Here is a 14081-nt window from a genome sequence, read left to right on the forward strand (position 1 = left end):
CAGCAAGCACACCTCAACCCCTATGTTCTCTTTTCACTTGCTAGATCTGTTTGCTTCCCTCGATGATTTTCATGCCTCTTCTGAAGGCGCTCTTGGGGCACTTGCTTGCAGGAAGCTCTGCCCGGGGTGGAGAACGGTGCTGACAGAAACCATGTGCCTTTTGGAGTCTGCCCTGGCAGCTTTCTGGCAGCAGCAGACTTCCAAAACGGCTGCTTTTCCGCTTTGACGGCAACGTGCTCACTGTGAATGGGCTTGCCCAAAGCTTGCAACTGCGGTAACAACAGCATTGCCTCTTTTCTAGGCAAAAGATGCCCCAGAAGAAAAAAAGGCTCTGGAAAGTCCTCTTCTGCATCTCTGCCACTCTTGGTGAGCACAGCTGCCAGCAGTAGCACAGCTCTGCTGGATGCCAGCACTGGGGGGTACCAACTACCTCCGGGGCACCAAGCACGCCTGGGAGCATGGCTCGACACACCCGGAGGCCTGGGGGAAGGCCACCAGGCATCTCTGCAGCACTTGTGCACATCCTCCGCTGAGCTGGGGCCACCCAGCTCTGGCGGGAGACAGCATGGACTCCATGTAGCATGACTACAGCAACACCTAGAAATCCTAGGAAACTAACGGCCTCCTGCTGATGTGCATTACAGCTGCTGTCTACTGCTGGGGCTGGCTGTCAGTGGGGACATTACGGGCCGGGGAAGCACCACAGGTCAGTGACTGCTGTTGTGGGACAGGACGCTCCTGCAAAGGAGCCTTTTGCTGATGGTGGTGGCAGAAACCACGGAATCCTCCGCTTCCATCCAAAGGCATCCCAAGCAGCAACTTCTGTTGGGTCTCCCTCTGGGAAAGGGGGAAACCTCCTCTGGGAAGCCCGGGCAGCTCTGCGAGGGCATGCTCATGGAGAGCCTTTCCCTTTCAGGAGCTGCCAGAGCAGTCTGCAGTGGAGACGAACCCCTTGCAGTAAGAGACATTTCCTGACCTGCAGCTGATTGCGCACAGTAGCGTGGGCCACCCCATGCTAGCTGCACTTGCTTGCGTCATGTCCAAGGCTCCCTGGCGTGCCAGGGTGGGGGGAAGGGAAGCATTCCCAACACAGGGAATGGAAAGGGCGCACAAGGCACACGCCTCTTGTCCTGTGTGAGTGCGGAGGCTCCCAGCAGGGGCTGGGCAGCCCCTCACAAGACCTGCTGTCCCGCTCTCTGCAGGAACTCGCTTGCTTTGTTGAGGCAGCAAGTCCACAAGACGCAGCTTCTGTGGGAGCAGGTGGCTCGCCTGAGTGCCGAGATCAGCAGTGTGAAGAAGGTGATCCTGCGTTTGGTGAAAGAGGCCTTGGAGCAGCACCCCCCAGCATCCAATGGGGGCGTCTCTTCTGTCTCTTCTGGGCTGCCTCCTCCTCCTCGGCTCTTCTCAGACATGGAGGAGGGGGCCGTTTCTCTCGGGCGTGTGTCTCTGAGTTCAGCACTTGGTCAGCATGTGGCGGGAGGGATCATTCCTGGGAAATGGCTGCTGCTAGGCAGCGGCCCAGGCAGCTGGGCTCCCCTGAGTCCCCAAGTCCCCTCCCAGCTCCTCTGCAGATGCTGCCCACAGCCGCAGCCAGAGGAGCGCCCTGCTGCCTGTAGACCGGCAGGCAGCAGCTGCCAGCAGCATGCTGCAGGGGACAGACACTGTTCATTCATGTCTTTCCTAGGAAGTTCAGCAGCTGAGAGAGGCAATGCCCGAGACCGCTCTGCAGGACTATGCCCACATGTCCGACAGGGCCCTCAGAAGCTCAGGTATGAACCCAGCAGGGCAAGGCTCAGCGCACGCAGCTTGCGCAGAGCACTCGCAAAGGCAGGCTGCGCTCCAGACTCTGCTCACCCAAGCGCCGGAAGCTCCAGGGGCATCGTGGGCTCCAAGAGCAAGACTGCCAGAGGGGCTCTCTCAGACCCACCCCAGTCCTGCCCTCGAGCCTCTTGCCGGTGCCTCCGGCGCTGCCCCTACAGACGTTTCTGTGCTGACGGAGAGGCGCTCTTCCTCTCCACTGAGCTCTCCTCTGGACCAGAAATGAGTGTCCCTTGCTGTCGACACAGCAAGACCTCAGCTTCAGCCTGCTGTCATTCACACGGGGTCGTTCAAGCAGTCCCCTGGCACAGGGTGGGTCACAGCACCCCCTTCCCTCAACAGCCGGGCACCTCCGACATGGCAGCGTGCAGTGTGGGAGTCACAGGCGCTGGGGCTGGCGGGCAGCGTTAGAAACACCCCAAGCATCAGCTTCTCTAGTCTGCGGCCTCTGGCGGTCAGCTCGTGTCTTCCTTACAGGTGCCACCATCGACATCCGGAGAACGTCCAAGAGCTACGAGGGGCCAGAGCATGGGCTCTGCAGGGCTCTGTGGTTGCTCTGCTCTGCTGCAAACCCTCCACAAACAATTCTGCAGGTACCACAGCACCAGCCATCCACTTGGACCTCACGCCTTCCTGTGAAGCCAGCAGCAAGCCCCAGCGGCTCTCCCTTCACTCCAGAGCTGCCGCTCAGCCCCACACCACTGACACCTGACGAGTAACACTGGGCTTGGCTTCCCAGAAGGCTAGGGCTTCCCTTCAGGAGGGGACCTGAACTGAACTGCTACCTGCTGCCCACAACACCTGGTCACAGCTGGGTGCAGCTGTTTCTCTGTGGTGACCCAGTTTCCCTCCCTCCTCCCTGATTCTCCCTTCTCAGATGGCTTGGCAGGGGGACCTGCACAGAGCCCCTGCGCACAGAGAGACTTTTTTTGCTCCAGCACCCGGGCTCAGATGTGGGGGCTCAGATGTGTCCTAATGCAGACTTTCCTCTTCTCAGGAGCACTGAGAGGCCCCTTCATGGGGCAGCAACGACAGGCGTGCACTTCTGTCTGTTCCCTCACATGCTGTTCATTTATGAGCGAAGGGGCAGCAACGACAGGCGTGCACTTCTGTCTGTTCCCTCACATGCTGTTCGTTTATGAGCAGAAGAACAACCTGTAGACAAACCGGTGCCTGTCTTCCAGTTACGCGAGTAGTGGTGGTGTCCCCGTCCCTCCCTCACCAGCCACTCTGGTTCTTTTCTGCTTTCAGCCAGACGTGACTCCCGGACAGTGCTGGCCTTTCCAAGGGTCTCGGGGGCAGGTGGTCATTCGGATGCCTGCACCCATCCAGCCAACCGCTGTCACCGTGCAGCACATCTACAAAGCAGTCTCTCCGTCCGGGACCGTCAGCAGCGCCCCCCGACATTTCACTGTCTCGGTAAGTCTCTGCTGCGCTGGGAGGTGGCCCTGGGGAGAAGCCAGAACAGGCGCTCCCTTGTCTTTGTGCCTGCTCGGAGGTTTGGGCCTTGCTCTCTCGGGAGCACTGCCCCAGGAGGACATGTCAAGGCACGTGGGGGTTTTCTCCTTCTCAAGAGCTGCTCAGTGCTTTCTGGCCACGCATCTCAGGGCAGTCGATCCACCCTCCAGGAGGAGGCCCTGCTTCACCGTAACCTGCGCTTGACTACTGCTCAAGCCATGGCAGAGGGTGGGTGGGTAACAGGTCCTGATCCAGCGGGTGCCTCTCCCCATCCTCGGGGGCAGCCTGACCCTTGTGCTTTGTCTCGGAGGGAGTGGACGAGGAGGCGGAAGAAGAAACTCTCCTTGGGACATTCATGTACGACGTGGAAAAAGAGGCCATGCAGACCTTCCCTCTCAAGGTACAGGCAGTGCGTGTGGGCAAAGGCCAGGCAGGAACGCGCATTTGCCCTAGTGCCGGGGCAGAAAGAGCGTTCGCAGTCCCTGCCTGGGGGGCCAGAGGGGCCTGCCCTTAGCAGGGCCACGGCTGGCAGAGGGACGTCCCTGCCTTCTGCTCTTGCTCTTTGCACCCCACTAACCATCTTTCTTCTTCCCATGATTTCTTTACAGCAGGAGCTTTCCAGAGCCTTTCAATACATAAAACTTTTTGTGCGGAGCAACTGGGGAAACACGGAGTTCACCTGCATTTACCGCGTGCAGGTTCACGGGAAGGTGGCGAGCCAGACCTCCTCTCCGCAACCCGAAGACATGAGGAGACCTCTTCTTAATAAGAAATAAAAAGAGGAAAACAAGCAAAGGCAGGCCCAGGGACATGGCAGGGTGCACTGTAACCGGAGGCCTGGGGTAACGGCAGCTGCCGAGGGAGCACCCGACCCGGGGTAGCGGCAGGACCGGGGCTACTGTCACGGACCCAGGGCAACAGCAGGGTGGGAAAATGGCACGCGAGGTAACGCCATGCTCCAGGGTAACAGCACGGCCCTTATTTGACACAGCAGCCCGGGAGAGCAGCACGTCAGTGGATAGCTCTAGAGCCGGGATAACGGCAAGGCCTGGGGTGATGGCAGCCCCTGTTAATGGCAGTCCCGGAGCAGAGGCAGCCCGGGAAGCCGCTGGCTGCGGGTAACAGCAGGGCTGCAGCAGCGGCAGGAGCAGGTAAGGGCATGCTCGGGGTCCCGGAAGGCCTAGGCACCCCAGCCCGCACAGAAGGACCCTTTCAGTCCCTGCCTGCAGAGAGGGACCATGTCATCAGTGCCAGCTGCTGCTTTAGCCAGTGCAAAGAAGCTGGACTGCTGTGGCTGGCACTCGACAGAGCTTCTGCTTGAGGGGAGCCCTGTGCCGTGCTCGGATAGCCTTCACGCTTCATCCGCATCATGCTCCTGGCCCCGTCATCCTGCTCCCCCTTCTCCCCTCCACCCCTCTCAGAAAGCACCAAACCATGCTGGGCAAGCAAATGCCCCGCCTCTCCCAGCAAGCCTAGCCCGGCTCCTCCAGCTTGGCAAAAGACAGCCAGAAGAGGCGCCAGACTTGGGGAGCAAAGGGGCAGGCTTGTGCACAGCGCGGCACAGAGCACCTCTACAAGGAGACCTCGATACGGCAAAGCAGCCTGGGTTGAAACACCTCCCCCTTGTTTCTGTGCTTCCCCCAGCGCCAGGCTCTCAGCAGGGCCTTGGGGCTCCTCAGCTGCATGCGGTGCAGAAGGCACGGGAACCTCTTGGGTCGGTGTCGCAAGGGAAGCCACCACCTGGCACAACTCCTGTGTCCTTTTCCCATCAAATCTCTGTCCCACAAAAGGCCATGACATACAGGCCTACCTGAAGTTGTGGGGAAAAGCAGGACATTACCTAGATGGGAGGTATAAATTTCTGAGGCCAGAAAATTCAGCCAGAGCCCAAAGGTAGCTATCTCCATGGGCAGAAGCATACAGTGGAGACACAAAGCCAGCAGTATGCTGTCACTTCAAAGACCGAAGTAACCATTAATACACCCTGATAACTGCTCTCAGAGTATCTAGACAGCTCCTGGAAAAGCAGGAGGGAGAAGCTGACTGTTAAGGGTCACGTGTTTGTTGAGGTCGCTCATTTGTTGATCATTGCAAACAGTGCACAGAAAAAGGCACAGTGTGTTTGGCATATGGGGCCGCTTCCACACCCACAGTCTTGCGGCAATGTGCCGGGCTCGTAAGGAGGCTGCAGCTGGGGGGAAAAGCCTGGACATGTTTGTGCTGTCAATCACCCCGTAGATCTGGCATTGTCTTGCACTGGGGACACTGCTGGTGAGGGCAAGGAGGCGGCACAGGGAGCTATGATCAGGCCGGTTCCTGACTCCTGCATGCTGGACATGGACTTCTCAACAGCTCAATGTTGAAGTTAATGGAGAAATCCAAAAACGGCAGGAAGAAAAATCTCACAACAGCTCTGGTAAAGATGAACATGGAAATATTAGTGATGCTGTTAATAAGGGATGACTGGGCTGGGCCTCCCCGGGAAGGTGGTGGATGAGCATGTTCTGCTGTGACATCACATCACGCCTCGCGCCACCTCACGGGCTTCTGTGAGGTCACAGCTGCACATCCCTTATTGCCCCGCAGGGCTGTGGACGCCCGCAGCCTGCTGCAGGGAGCTCGCCGTGGTCTCACGGCTCATTGCTCTCAGCAGGCCCGCTCCTTTCGGGGTGCTCTGTGGCTTTTTGCCCAATCGGGCAAAAAGCGTGTGTGTGGAAGGGAGGCCGGGAGCTGAGCACTTGTTTCCTCCCAGCAATGGCGAGGAGACGGGCTCCCCAGCGGCGATGGCACCACCCAGAGACGCCGGCAGCCTCTGCTGAGCGGGACTCCCAGGTGGTGCTGGAGGCCCAGGTGGCCGGGGCCGGCCTCAACATGGCCAGCGGGGCATCCATGAGCAGCAGCCACCGCGCCAGGGACAACGCTGGTAAGTGCCGCACCGCGGAGCCCCTCAGGGCGAGCCCATCCCTCGGCCTTCTCGGCTACGCTGCTGCTTCGCGTTACATGCAGAGAGGCTCCACTTTTGCACCCACCCAGCCTGGCTCGCCCAGGCCTTACCACCCCGCAGAAAACGCAAAATCACAAAATCACAGTCGCAGAGAGGGGTTTAGAGCAATCACGTGACTATGATGCAATGACCTCTACTTTCCCTGTTGTTGTGGGGTGCTGTGGTACCCGTGGGACACGCTACCAAAACCTGACCGGCCGCGCTGCGGCAGCAGTGGCTGCAGGGGACGGCTCCTCGGCTCCCCGGTGTGGCCCTGCTCCAAGGCACGGCCACGGCACTGACCCTGCCTGTGGAGGCAGCACGAGGGGCTCAGTGCGTCCCTCCCACGGGGAGCTGAAACTCCTGGCAGTCCCGCAGGAGGGACCACAGGAGCGAGACCTCACTTGCCACTGGTTTCTTTGCCCAGGGATCATCTCCCGCATCACTTGTTACCTGGCGATGGCCATTATCTTCCTGCGGAGACTCATCAGCACCTGTGTCTCCGCCATGTGAGTACCTTCCCCGGCCCCCACCACAAAAACATAAAGGTCTCTGTGATCTCCAGTGGGAACAGGCCTGCTTTCAGAGCGAAAGGGACAGCAAGCACACCTCAACCCCTATGTTCTCTTTTCACTTGCTAGATCTGTTTGCTTCCCTCGATGATTTTCATGCCTCTTCTGAAGGCGCTCTTGGGGCACTTGCTTGCAGGAAGCTCTGCCCGGGGTGGAGAACGGTGCTGACAGAAACCATGTGCCTTTTGGAGTCTGCCCTGGCAGCTTTCTGGCAGCAGCAGACTTCCAAAACGGCTGCTTTTCCGCTTTGACGGCAACGTGCTCACTGTGAATGGGCTTGCCCAAAGCTTGCAACTGCGGTAACAACAGCATTGCCTCTTTTCTAGGCAAAAGATGCCCCAGAAGAAAAAAAGGCTCTGGAAAGTCCTCTTCTGCATCTCTGCCGCTCTTGGTGAGCACAGCTGCCAGCAGTAGCACAGCTCTGCTGGATGCCAGCACTGGGGGGTACCAACTACCTCCGGGGCACCAAGCACGCCTGGGAGCATGGCTCGACACACCCGGAGGCCTGGGGGAAGGCCACCAGGCATCTCTGCAGCACTTGTGCACATCCTCCGCTGAGCTGGGGCCACCCAGCTCTGGCGGGAGACAGCATGGACTCCATGTAGCATGACTACAGCAACACCTAGAAATCCTAGGAAACTAACGGCCTCCTGCTGATGTGCATTACAGCTGCTGTCTACTGCTGGGGCTGGCTGTCAGTGGGGACATTACGGGCCGGGGAAGCACCACAGGTCAGTGACTGCTGTTGTGGGACAGGACGCTCCTGCAAAGGAGCCTTTTGCTGATGGTGGTGGCAGAAACCACGGAATCCTCCGCTTCCATCCAAAGGCATCCCAAGCAGCAACTTCTGTTGGGTCTCCCTCTGGGAAAGGGGGAAACCTCCTCTGGGAAGCCCGGGCAGCTCTGCGAGGGCATGCTCATGGAGAGCCTTTCCCTTTCAGGAGCTGCCAGAGCAGTCTGCAGTGGAGACGAACCCCTTGCAGTAAGAGACATTTCCTGACCTGCAGCTGATTGCGCACAGTAGCGTGGGCCACCCCATGCTAGCTGCACTTGCTTGCGTCATGTCCAAGGCTCCCTGGCGTGCCAGGGTGGGGGGAAGGGAAGCATTCCCAACACAGGGAATGGAAAGGGCGCACAAGGCACACGCCTCTTGTCCTGTGTGAGTGCGGAGGCTCCCAGCAGGGGCTGGGCAGTCCCTCACAAGACCTGCTGTCCCGCTCTCTGCAGGAACTCGCTTGCTTTGTTGAGGCAGCAAGTCCACAAGACGCAGCTTCTGTGGGAGCAGGTGGCTCGCCTGAGTGCCGAGATCAGCAGTGTGAAGAAGGTGATCCTGCGTTTGGTGAAAGAGGCCTTGGAGCAGCACCCCCCAGCATCCAATGGGGGCGTCTCTTCTGTCTCTTCTGGGCTGCCTCCTCCTCCTCGGCTCTTCTCAGACATGGAGGAGGGGGCCGTTTCTCTCGGGCGTGTGTCTCTGAGTTCAGCACTTGGTCAGCATGTGGCGGGAGGGATCATTCCTGGGAAATGGCTGCTGCTAGGCAGCGGCCCAGGCAGCTGGGCTCCCCTGAGTCCCCAAGTCCCCTCCCAGCTCCTCTGCAGATGCTGCCCACAGCCGCAGCCAGAGGAGCGCCCTGCTGCCTGTAGACCGGCAGGCAGCAGCTGCCAGCAGCATGCTGCAGGGGACAGACACTGTTCATTCATGTCTTTCCTAGGAAGTTCAGCAGCTGAGAGAGGCAATGCCCGAGACCGCTCTGCAGGACTATGCCCACATGTCCGACAGGGCCCTCAGAAGCTCAGGTATGAACCCAGCAGGGCAAGGCTCAGCGCACGCAGCTTGCGCAGAGCACTCGCAAAGGCAGGCTGCGCTCCAGACTCTGCTCACCCAAGCGCCGGAAGCTCCAGGGGCATCGTGGGCTCCAAGAGCAAGACTGCCAGAGGGGCTCTCTCAGACCCACCCCAGTCCTGCCCTCGAGCCTCTTGCCGGTGCCTCCGGCGCTGCCCCTACAGACGTTTCTGTGCTGACGGAGAGGCGCTCTTCCTCTCCACTGAGCTCTCCTCTGGACCAGAAATGAGTGTCCCTTGCTGTCGACACAGCAAGACCTCAGCTTCAGCCTGCTGTCATTCACACGGGGTCGTTCAAGCAGTCCCCTGGCACAGGGTGGGTCACAGCACCCCCTTCCCTCAACAGCCGGGCACCTCCGACATGGCAGCGTGCAGTGTGGGAGTCACAGGCGCTGGGGCTGGCGGGCAGCGTTAGAAACACCCCAAGCATCAGCTTCTCTAGTCTGCGGCCTCTGGCGGTCAGCTCGTGTCTTCCTTACAGGTGCCACCATCGACATCCGGAGAACGTCCAAGAGCTACGAGGGGCCAGAGCATGGGCTCTGCAGGGCTCTGTGGTTGCTCTGCTCTGCTGCAAACCCTCCACAAACAATTCTGCAGGTACCACAGCACCAGCCATCCACTTGGACCTCACGCCTTCCTGTGAAGCCAGCAGCAAGCCCCAGCGGCTCTCCCTTCACTCCAGAGCTGCCGCTCAGCCCCACACCACTGACACCTGACGAGTAACACTGGGCTTGGCTTCCCAGAAGGCTAGGGCTTCCCTTCAGGAGGGGACCTGAACTGAACTGCTACCTGCTGCCCACAACACCTGGTCACAGCTGGGTGCAGCTGTTTCTCTGTGGTGACCCAGTTTCCCTCCCTCCTCCCTGATTCTCCCTTCTCAGATGGCTTGGCAGGGGGACCTGCACAGAGCCCCTGCGCACAGAGAGACTTTTTTTGCTCCAGCACCCGGGCTCAGATGTGGGGGCTCAGATGTGTCCTAATGCAGACTTTCCTCTTCTCAGGAGCACTGAGAGGCCCCTTCATGGGGCAGCAACGACAGGCGTGCACTTCTGTCTGTTCCCTCACATGCTGTTCATTTATGAGCGAAGGGGCAGCAACGACAGGCGTGCACTTCTGTCTGTTCCCTCACATGCTGTTCGTTTATGAGCAGAAGAACAACCTGTAGACAAACCGGTGCCTGTCTTCCAGTTACGCGAGTAGTGGTGGTGTCCCCGTCCCTCCCTCACCAGCCACTCTGGTTCTTTTCTGCTTTCAGCCAGACGTGACTCCCGGACAGTGCTGGCCTTTCCAAGGGTCTCGGGGGCAGGTGGTCATTCGGATGCCTGCACCCATCCAGCCAACCGCTGTCACCGTGCAGCACATCTACAAAGCAGTCTCTCCGTCCGGGACCGTCAGCAGCGCCCCCCGACATTTCACTGTCTCGGTAAGTCTCTGCTGCGCTGGGAGGTGGCCCTGGGGAGAAGCCAGAACAGGCGCTCCCTTGTCTTTGTGCCTGCTCGGAGGTTTGGGCCTTGCTCTCTCGGGAGCACTGCCCCAGGAGGACATGTCAAGGCACGTGGGGGTTTTCTCCTTCTCAAGAGCTGCTCAGTGCTTTCTGGCCACGCATCTCAGGGCAGTCGATCCACCCTCCAGGAGGAGGCCCTGCTTCACCGTAACCTGCGCTTGACTACTGCTCAAGCCATGGCAGAGGGTGGGTGGGTAACAGGTCCTGATCCAGCGGGTGCCTCTCCCCATCCTCGGGGGCAGCCTGACCCTTGTGCTTTGTCTCGGAGGGAGTGGACGAGGAGGCGGAAGAAGAAACTCTCCTTGGGACATTCATGTACGACGTGGAAAAAGAGGCCATGCAGACCTTCCCTCTCAAGGTACAGGCAGTGCGTGTGGGCAAAGGCCAGGCAGGAACGCGCATTTGCCCTAGTGCCGGGGCAGAAAGAGCGTTCGCAGTCCCTGCCTGGGGGGCCAGAGGGGCCTGCCCTTAGCAGGGCCACGGCTGGCAGAGGGACGTCCCTGCCTTCTGCTCTTGCTCTTTGCACCCCACTAACCATCTTTCTTCTTCCCATGATTTCTTTACAGCAGGAGCTTTCCAGAGCCTTTCAATACATAAAACTTTTTGTGCGGAGCAACTGGGGAAACACGGAGTTCACCTGCATTTACCGCGTGCAGGTTCACGGGAAGGTGGCGAGCCAGACCTCCTCTCCGCAACCCGAAGACATGAGGAGACCTCTTCTTAATAAGAAATAAAAAGAGGAAAACAAGCAAAGGCAGGCCCAGGGACATGGCAGGGTGCACTGTAACCGGAGGCCTGGGGTAACGGCAGCTGCCGAGGGAGCACCCGACCCGGGGTAGCGGCAGGACCGGGGCTACTGTCACGGACCCAGGGCAACAGCAGGGTGGGAAAATGGCACGCGAGGTAACGCCATGCTCCAGGGTAACAGCACGGCCCTTATTTGACACAGCAGCCCGGGAGAGCAGCACGTCAGTGGATAGCTCTAGAGCCGGGATAACGGCAAGGCCTGGGGTGATGGCAGCCCCTGTTAATGGCAGTCCCGGAGCAGAGGCAGCCCGGGAAGCCGCTGGCTGCGGGTAACAGCAGGGCTGCAGCAGCGGCAGGAGCAGGTAAGGGCATGCTCGGGGTCCCGGAAGGCCTAGGCACCCCAGCCCGCACAGAAGGACCCTTTCAGTCCCTGCCTGCAGAGAGGGACCATGTCATCAGTGCCAGCTGCTGCTTTAGCCAGTGCAAAGAAGCTGGACTGCTGTGGCTGGCACTCGACAGAGCTTCTGCTTGAGGGGAGCCCTGTGCCGTGCTCGGATAGCCTTCACGCTTCATCCGCATCATGCTCCTGGCCCCGTCACCCTGCTCCCCCTTCTCCCCTCCACCCCTCTCAGAAAGCACCAAACCATGCTGGGCAAGCAAATGCCCCGCCTCTCCCAGCAAGCCTAGCCCGGCTCCTCCAGCTTGGCAAAAGACAGCCAGAAGAGGCGCCAGACTTGGGGAGCAAAGGGGCAGGCTTGTGCACAGCGCGGCACAGAGCACCTCTACAAGGAGACCTCGATACGGCAAAGCAGCCTGGGTTGAAACACCTCCCCCTTGTTTCTGTGCTTCCCCCAGCGCCAGGCTCTCAGCAGGGCCTTGGGGCTCCTCAGCTGCATGCGGTGCAGAAGGCACGGGAACCTCTTGGGTCGGTGTCGCAAGGGAAGCCACCACCTGGCACAACTCCTGTGTCCTTTTCCCATCAAATCTCTGTCCCACAAAAGGCCATGACATACAGGCCTACCTGAAGTTGTGGGGAAAAGCAGGACATTACCTAGATGGGAGGTATAAATTTCTGAGGCCAGAAAATTCAGCCAGAGCCCAAAGGTAGCTATCTCCATGGGCAGAAGCATACAGTGGAGACACAAAGCCAGCAGTATGCTGTCACTTCAAAGACCGAAGTAACCATTAATACACCCTGATAACTGCTCTCAGAGTATCTAGACAGCTCCTGGAAAAGCAGGAGGGAGAAGCTGACTGTTAAGGGTCACGTGTTTGTTGAGGTCGCTCATTTGTTGATCATTGCAAACAGTGCACAGAAAAAGGCACAGTGTGTTTGGCATATGGGGCCGCTTCCACACCCACAGTCTTGCGGCAATGTGCCGGGCTCGTAAGGAGGCTGCAGCTGGGGGGAAAAGCCTGGACATGTTTGTGCTGTCAATCACCCCGTAGATCTGGCATTGTCTTGCACTGGGGACACTGCTGGTGAGGGCAAGGAGGCGGCACAGGGAGCTATGATCAGGCCGGTTCCTGACTCCTGCATGCTGGACATGGACTTCTCAACAGCTCAATGTTGAAGTTAATGGAGAAATCCAAAAACGGCAGGAAGAAAAATCTCACAACAGCTCTGGTAAAGATGAACATGGAAATATTAGTGATGCTGTTAATAAGGGATGACTGGGCTGGGCCTCCCCGGGAAGGTGGTGGATGAGCATGTTCTGCTGTGACATCACATCACGCCTCGCGCCACCTCACGGGCTTCTGTGAGGTCACAGCTGCACATCCCTTATTGCCCCGCAGGGCTGTGGACGCCCGCAGCCTGCTGCAGGGAGCTCGCCGTGGTCTCACGGCTCATTGCTCTCAGCAGGCCCGCTCCTTTCGGGGTGCTCTGTGGCTTTTTGCCCAATCGGGCAAAAAGCGTGTGTGTGGAAGGGAGGCCGGGAGCTGAGCACTTGTTTCCTCCCAGCAATGGCGAGGAGACGGGCTCCCCAGCGGCGATGGCACCACCCAGAGACGCCGGCAGCCTCTGCTGAGCGGGACTCCCAGGTGGTGCTGGAGGCCCAGGTGGCCGGGGCCGGCCTCAACATGGCCAGCGGGGCATCCATGAGCAGCAGCCACCGCGCCAGGGACAACGCTGGTAAGTGCCGCACCGCGGAGCCCCTCAGGGCGAGCCCATCCCTCGGCCTTCTCGGCTACGCTGCTGCTTCGCGTTACATGCAGAGAGGCTCCACTTTTGCACCCACCCAGCCTGGCTCGCCCAGGCCTTACCACCCCGCAGAAAACGCAAAATCACAAAATCACAGTCGCAGAGAGGGGTTTAGAGCAATCACGTGACTATGATGCAATGACCTCTACTTTCCCTGTTGTTGTGGGGTGCTGTGGTACCCGTGGGACACGCTACCAAAACCTGACCGGCCGCGCTGCGGCAGCAGTGGCTGCAGGGGACGGCTCCTCGGCTCCCCGGTGTGGCCCTGCTCCAAGGCACGGCCACGGCACTGACCCTGCCTGTGGAGGCAGCACGAGGGGCTCAGTGCGTCCCTCCCACGGGGAGCTGAAACTCCTGGCAGTCCCGCAGGAGGGACCACAGGAGCGAGACCTCACTTGCCACTGGTTTCTTTGCCCAGGGATCATCTCCCGCATCACTTGTTACCTGGCGATGGCCATTATCTTCCTGCGGAGACTCATCAGCACCTGTGTCTCCGCCATGTGAGTACCTTCCCCGGCCCCCACCACAAAAACATAAAGGTCTCTGTGATCTCCAGTGGGAACAGGCCTGCTTTCAGAGCGAAAGGGACAGCAAGCACACCTCAACCCCTATGTTCTCTTTTCACTTGCTAGATCTGTTTGCTTCCCTCGATGATTTTCATGCCTCTTCTGAAGGCGCTCTTGGGGCACTTGCTTGCAGGAAGCTCTGCCCGGGGTGGAGAACGGTGCTGACAGAAACCATGTGCCTTTTGGAGTCTGCCCTGGCAGCTTTCTGGCAGCAGCAGACTTCCAAAACGGCTGCTTTTCCGCTTTGACGGCAACGTGCTCACTGTGAATGGGCTTGCCCAAAGCTTGCAACTGCGGTAACAACAGCATTGCCTCTTTTCTAGGCAAAAGATGCCCCAGAAGAAAAAAAGGCTCTGGAAAGTCCTCTTCTGCATCTCTGCCGCTCTTGGTG

General features: G+C 59.2%; 2 protein-coding genes and 2 long non-coding RNA genes across 6 annotated transcripts; all 4 read left to right on the forward strand.

The window, feature by feature from the left end:
- Positions 1–210: 210 nt before the first annotated feature.
- On the forward strand, positions 211–4571 carry LOC135324705 (sperm-associated antigen 4 protein-like). 2 transcript variants are annotated; one of them, XM_064501512.1, is made up of 8 exons: positions 211–366; positions 917–957; positions 1203–1299; positions 1685–1769; positions 2296–2411; positions 3070–3237; positions 3587–3676; positions 3885–4571. In XM_064501512.1, exons 1-8 carry the CDS (start codon positions 247–249, stop codon positions 4050–4052), a joined length of 885 nt encoding a protein of 294 aa, XP_064357582.1. In that variant the 5' UTR covers positions 211–246; the 3' UTR covers positions 4053–4571. The 2 variants fall into 2 exon arrangements, with proteins under 2 accessions (XP_064357582.1, XP_064357583.1); XM_064501513.1 differs by having other exon boundaries at positions 3888–4571.
- Positions 4572–6101: 1530 nt separating this feature from the next.
- On the forward strand, positions 6102–7215 carry LOC135324977 (uncharacterized). Its single transcript, XR_010386190.1, has 3 exons — positions 6102–6199; positions 6687–6768; positions 7158–7215. It is a non-coding gene; the product is annotated as an uncharacterized LOC135324977 (long non-coding RNA).
- A 23-nt stretch (positions 7216–7238) lies between these two features.
- Positions 7239–11805, forward strand: LOC135323551 (SUN domain-containing protein 5-like). 2 transcript variants are annotated; one of them, XM_064502188.1, is made up of 7 exons: positions 7239–7813; positions 8059–8155; positions 8541–8625; positions 9152–9267; positions 9926–10093; positions 10443–10532; positions 10741–11805. In XM_064502188.1, exons 3-7 carry the CDS (start codon positions 8565–8567, stop codon positions 10906–10908), a joined length of 603 nt encoding a protein of 200 aa, XP_064358258.1. In that variant the 5' UTR covers positions 7239–7813; positions 8059–8155; positions 8541–8564; the 3' UTR covers positions 10909–11805. The 2 variants fall into 2 exon arrangements, with proteins under 2 accessions (XP_064358258.1, XP_064358259.1); XM_064502189.1 differs by having other exon boundaries at positions 10744–11805.
- Positions 11806–12957: 1152 nt separating this feature from the next.
- On the forward strand, positions 12958–14071 carry LOC135324692 (uncharacterized). Its single transcript, XR_010385989.1, has 3 exons — positions 12958–13055; positions 13543–13624; positions 14014–14071. It is a non-coding gene; the product is annotated as an uncharacterized LOC135324692 (long non-coding RNA).
- The last annotated feature ends 10 nt before the right edge of the window (positions 14072–14081 follow it).

The sequence above is a fragment of the Dromaius novaehollandiae genome, chromosome Z, assembly GCF_036370855.1.
Source record: "Dromaius novaehollandiae isolate bDroNov1 chromosome Z, bDroNov1.hap1, whole genome shotgun sequence".
NCBI lineage: Eukaryota > Metazoa > Chordata > Aves > Casuariiformes > Dromaiidae > Dromaius > Dromaius novaehollandiae.

What these genes read in the sequence shown, in the direction of transcription:
- LOC135324705 (XM_064501512.1), top strand. Translation starts at nt 247, where the DNA reads ATGGGCTTGCCCAAAGCTTGCAACTGCGGTAACAACAGCATTGCCTCT. An exon ending in CTGCATCTCTGCCACTCTTG is followed by an intron (nt 367 to 916) that starts GTGAGCACAGCT and finishes TTTCCCTTTCAG; the next exon opens with GAGCTGCCAGAGCAGTCTGC. An exon ending in CCCGACATTTCACTGTCTCG is followed by an intron (nt 3,238 to 3,586) that starts GTAAGTCTCTGC and finishes TTTGTCTCGGAG; the next exon opens with GGAGTGGACGAGGAGGCGGA.
- LOC135323551 (XM_064502188.1), top strand. Translation starts at nt 8,565, where the DNA reads ATGCCCGAGACCGCTCTGCAGGACTATGCCCACATGTCCGACAGGGCC. An exon ending in CAGGGCCCTCAGAAGCTCAG is followed by an intron (nt 8,626 to 9,151) that starts GTATGAACCCAG and finishes TCTTCCTTACAG; the next exon opens with GTGCCACCATCGACATCCGG. An exon ending in TGCAGACCTTCCCTCTCAAG is followed by an intron (nt 10,533 to 10,740) that starts GTACAGGCAGTG and finishes ATTTCTTTACAG; the next exon opens with CAGGAGCTTTCCAGAGCCTT.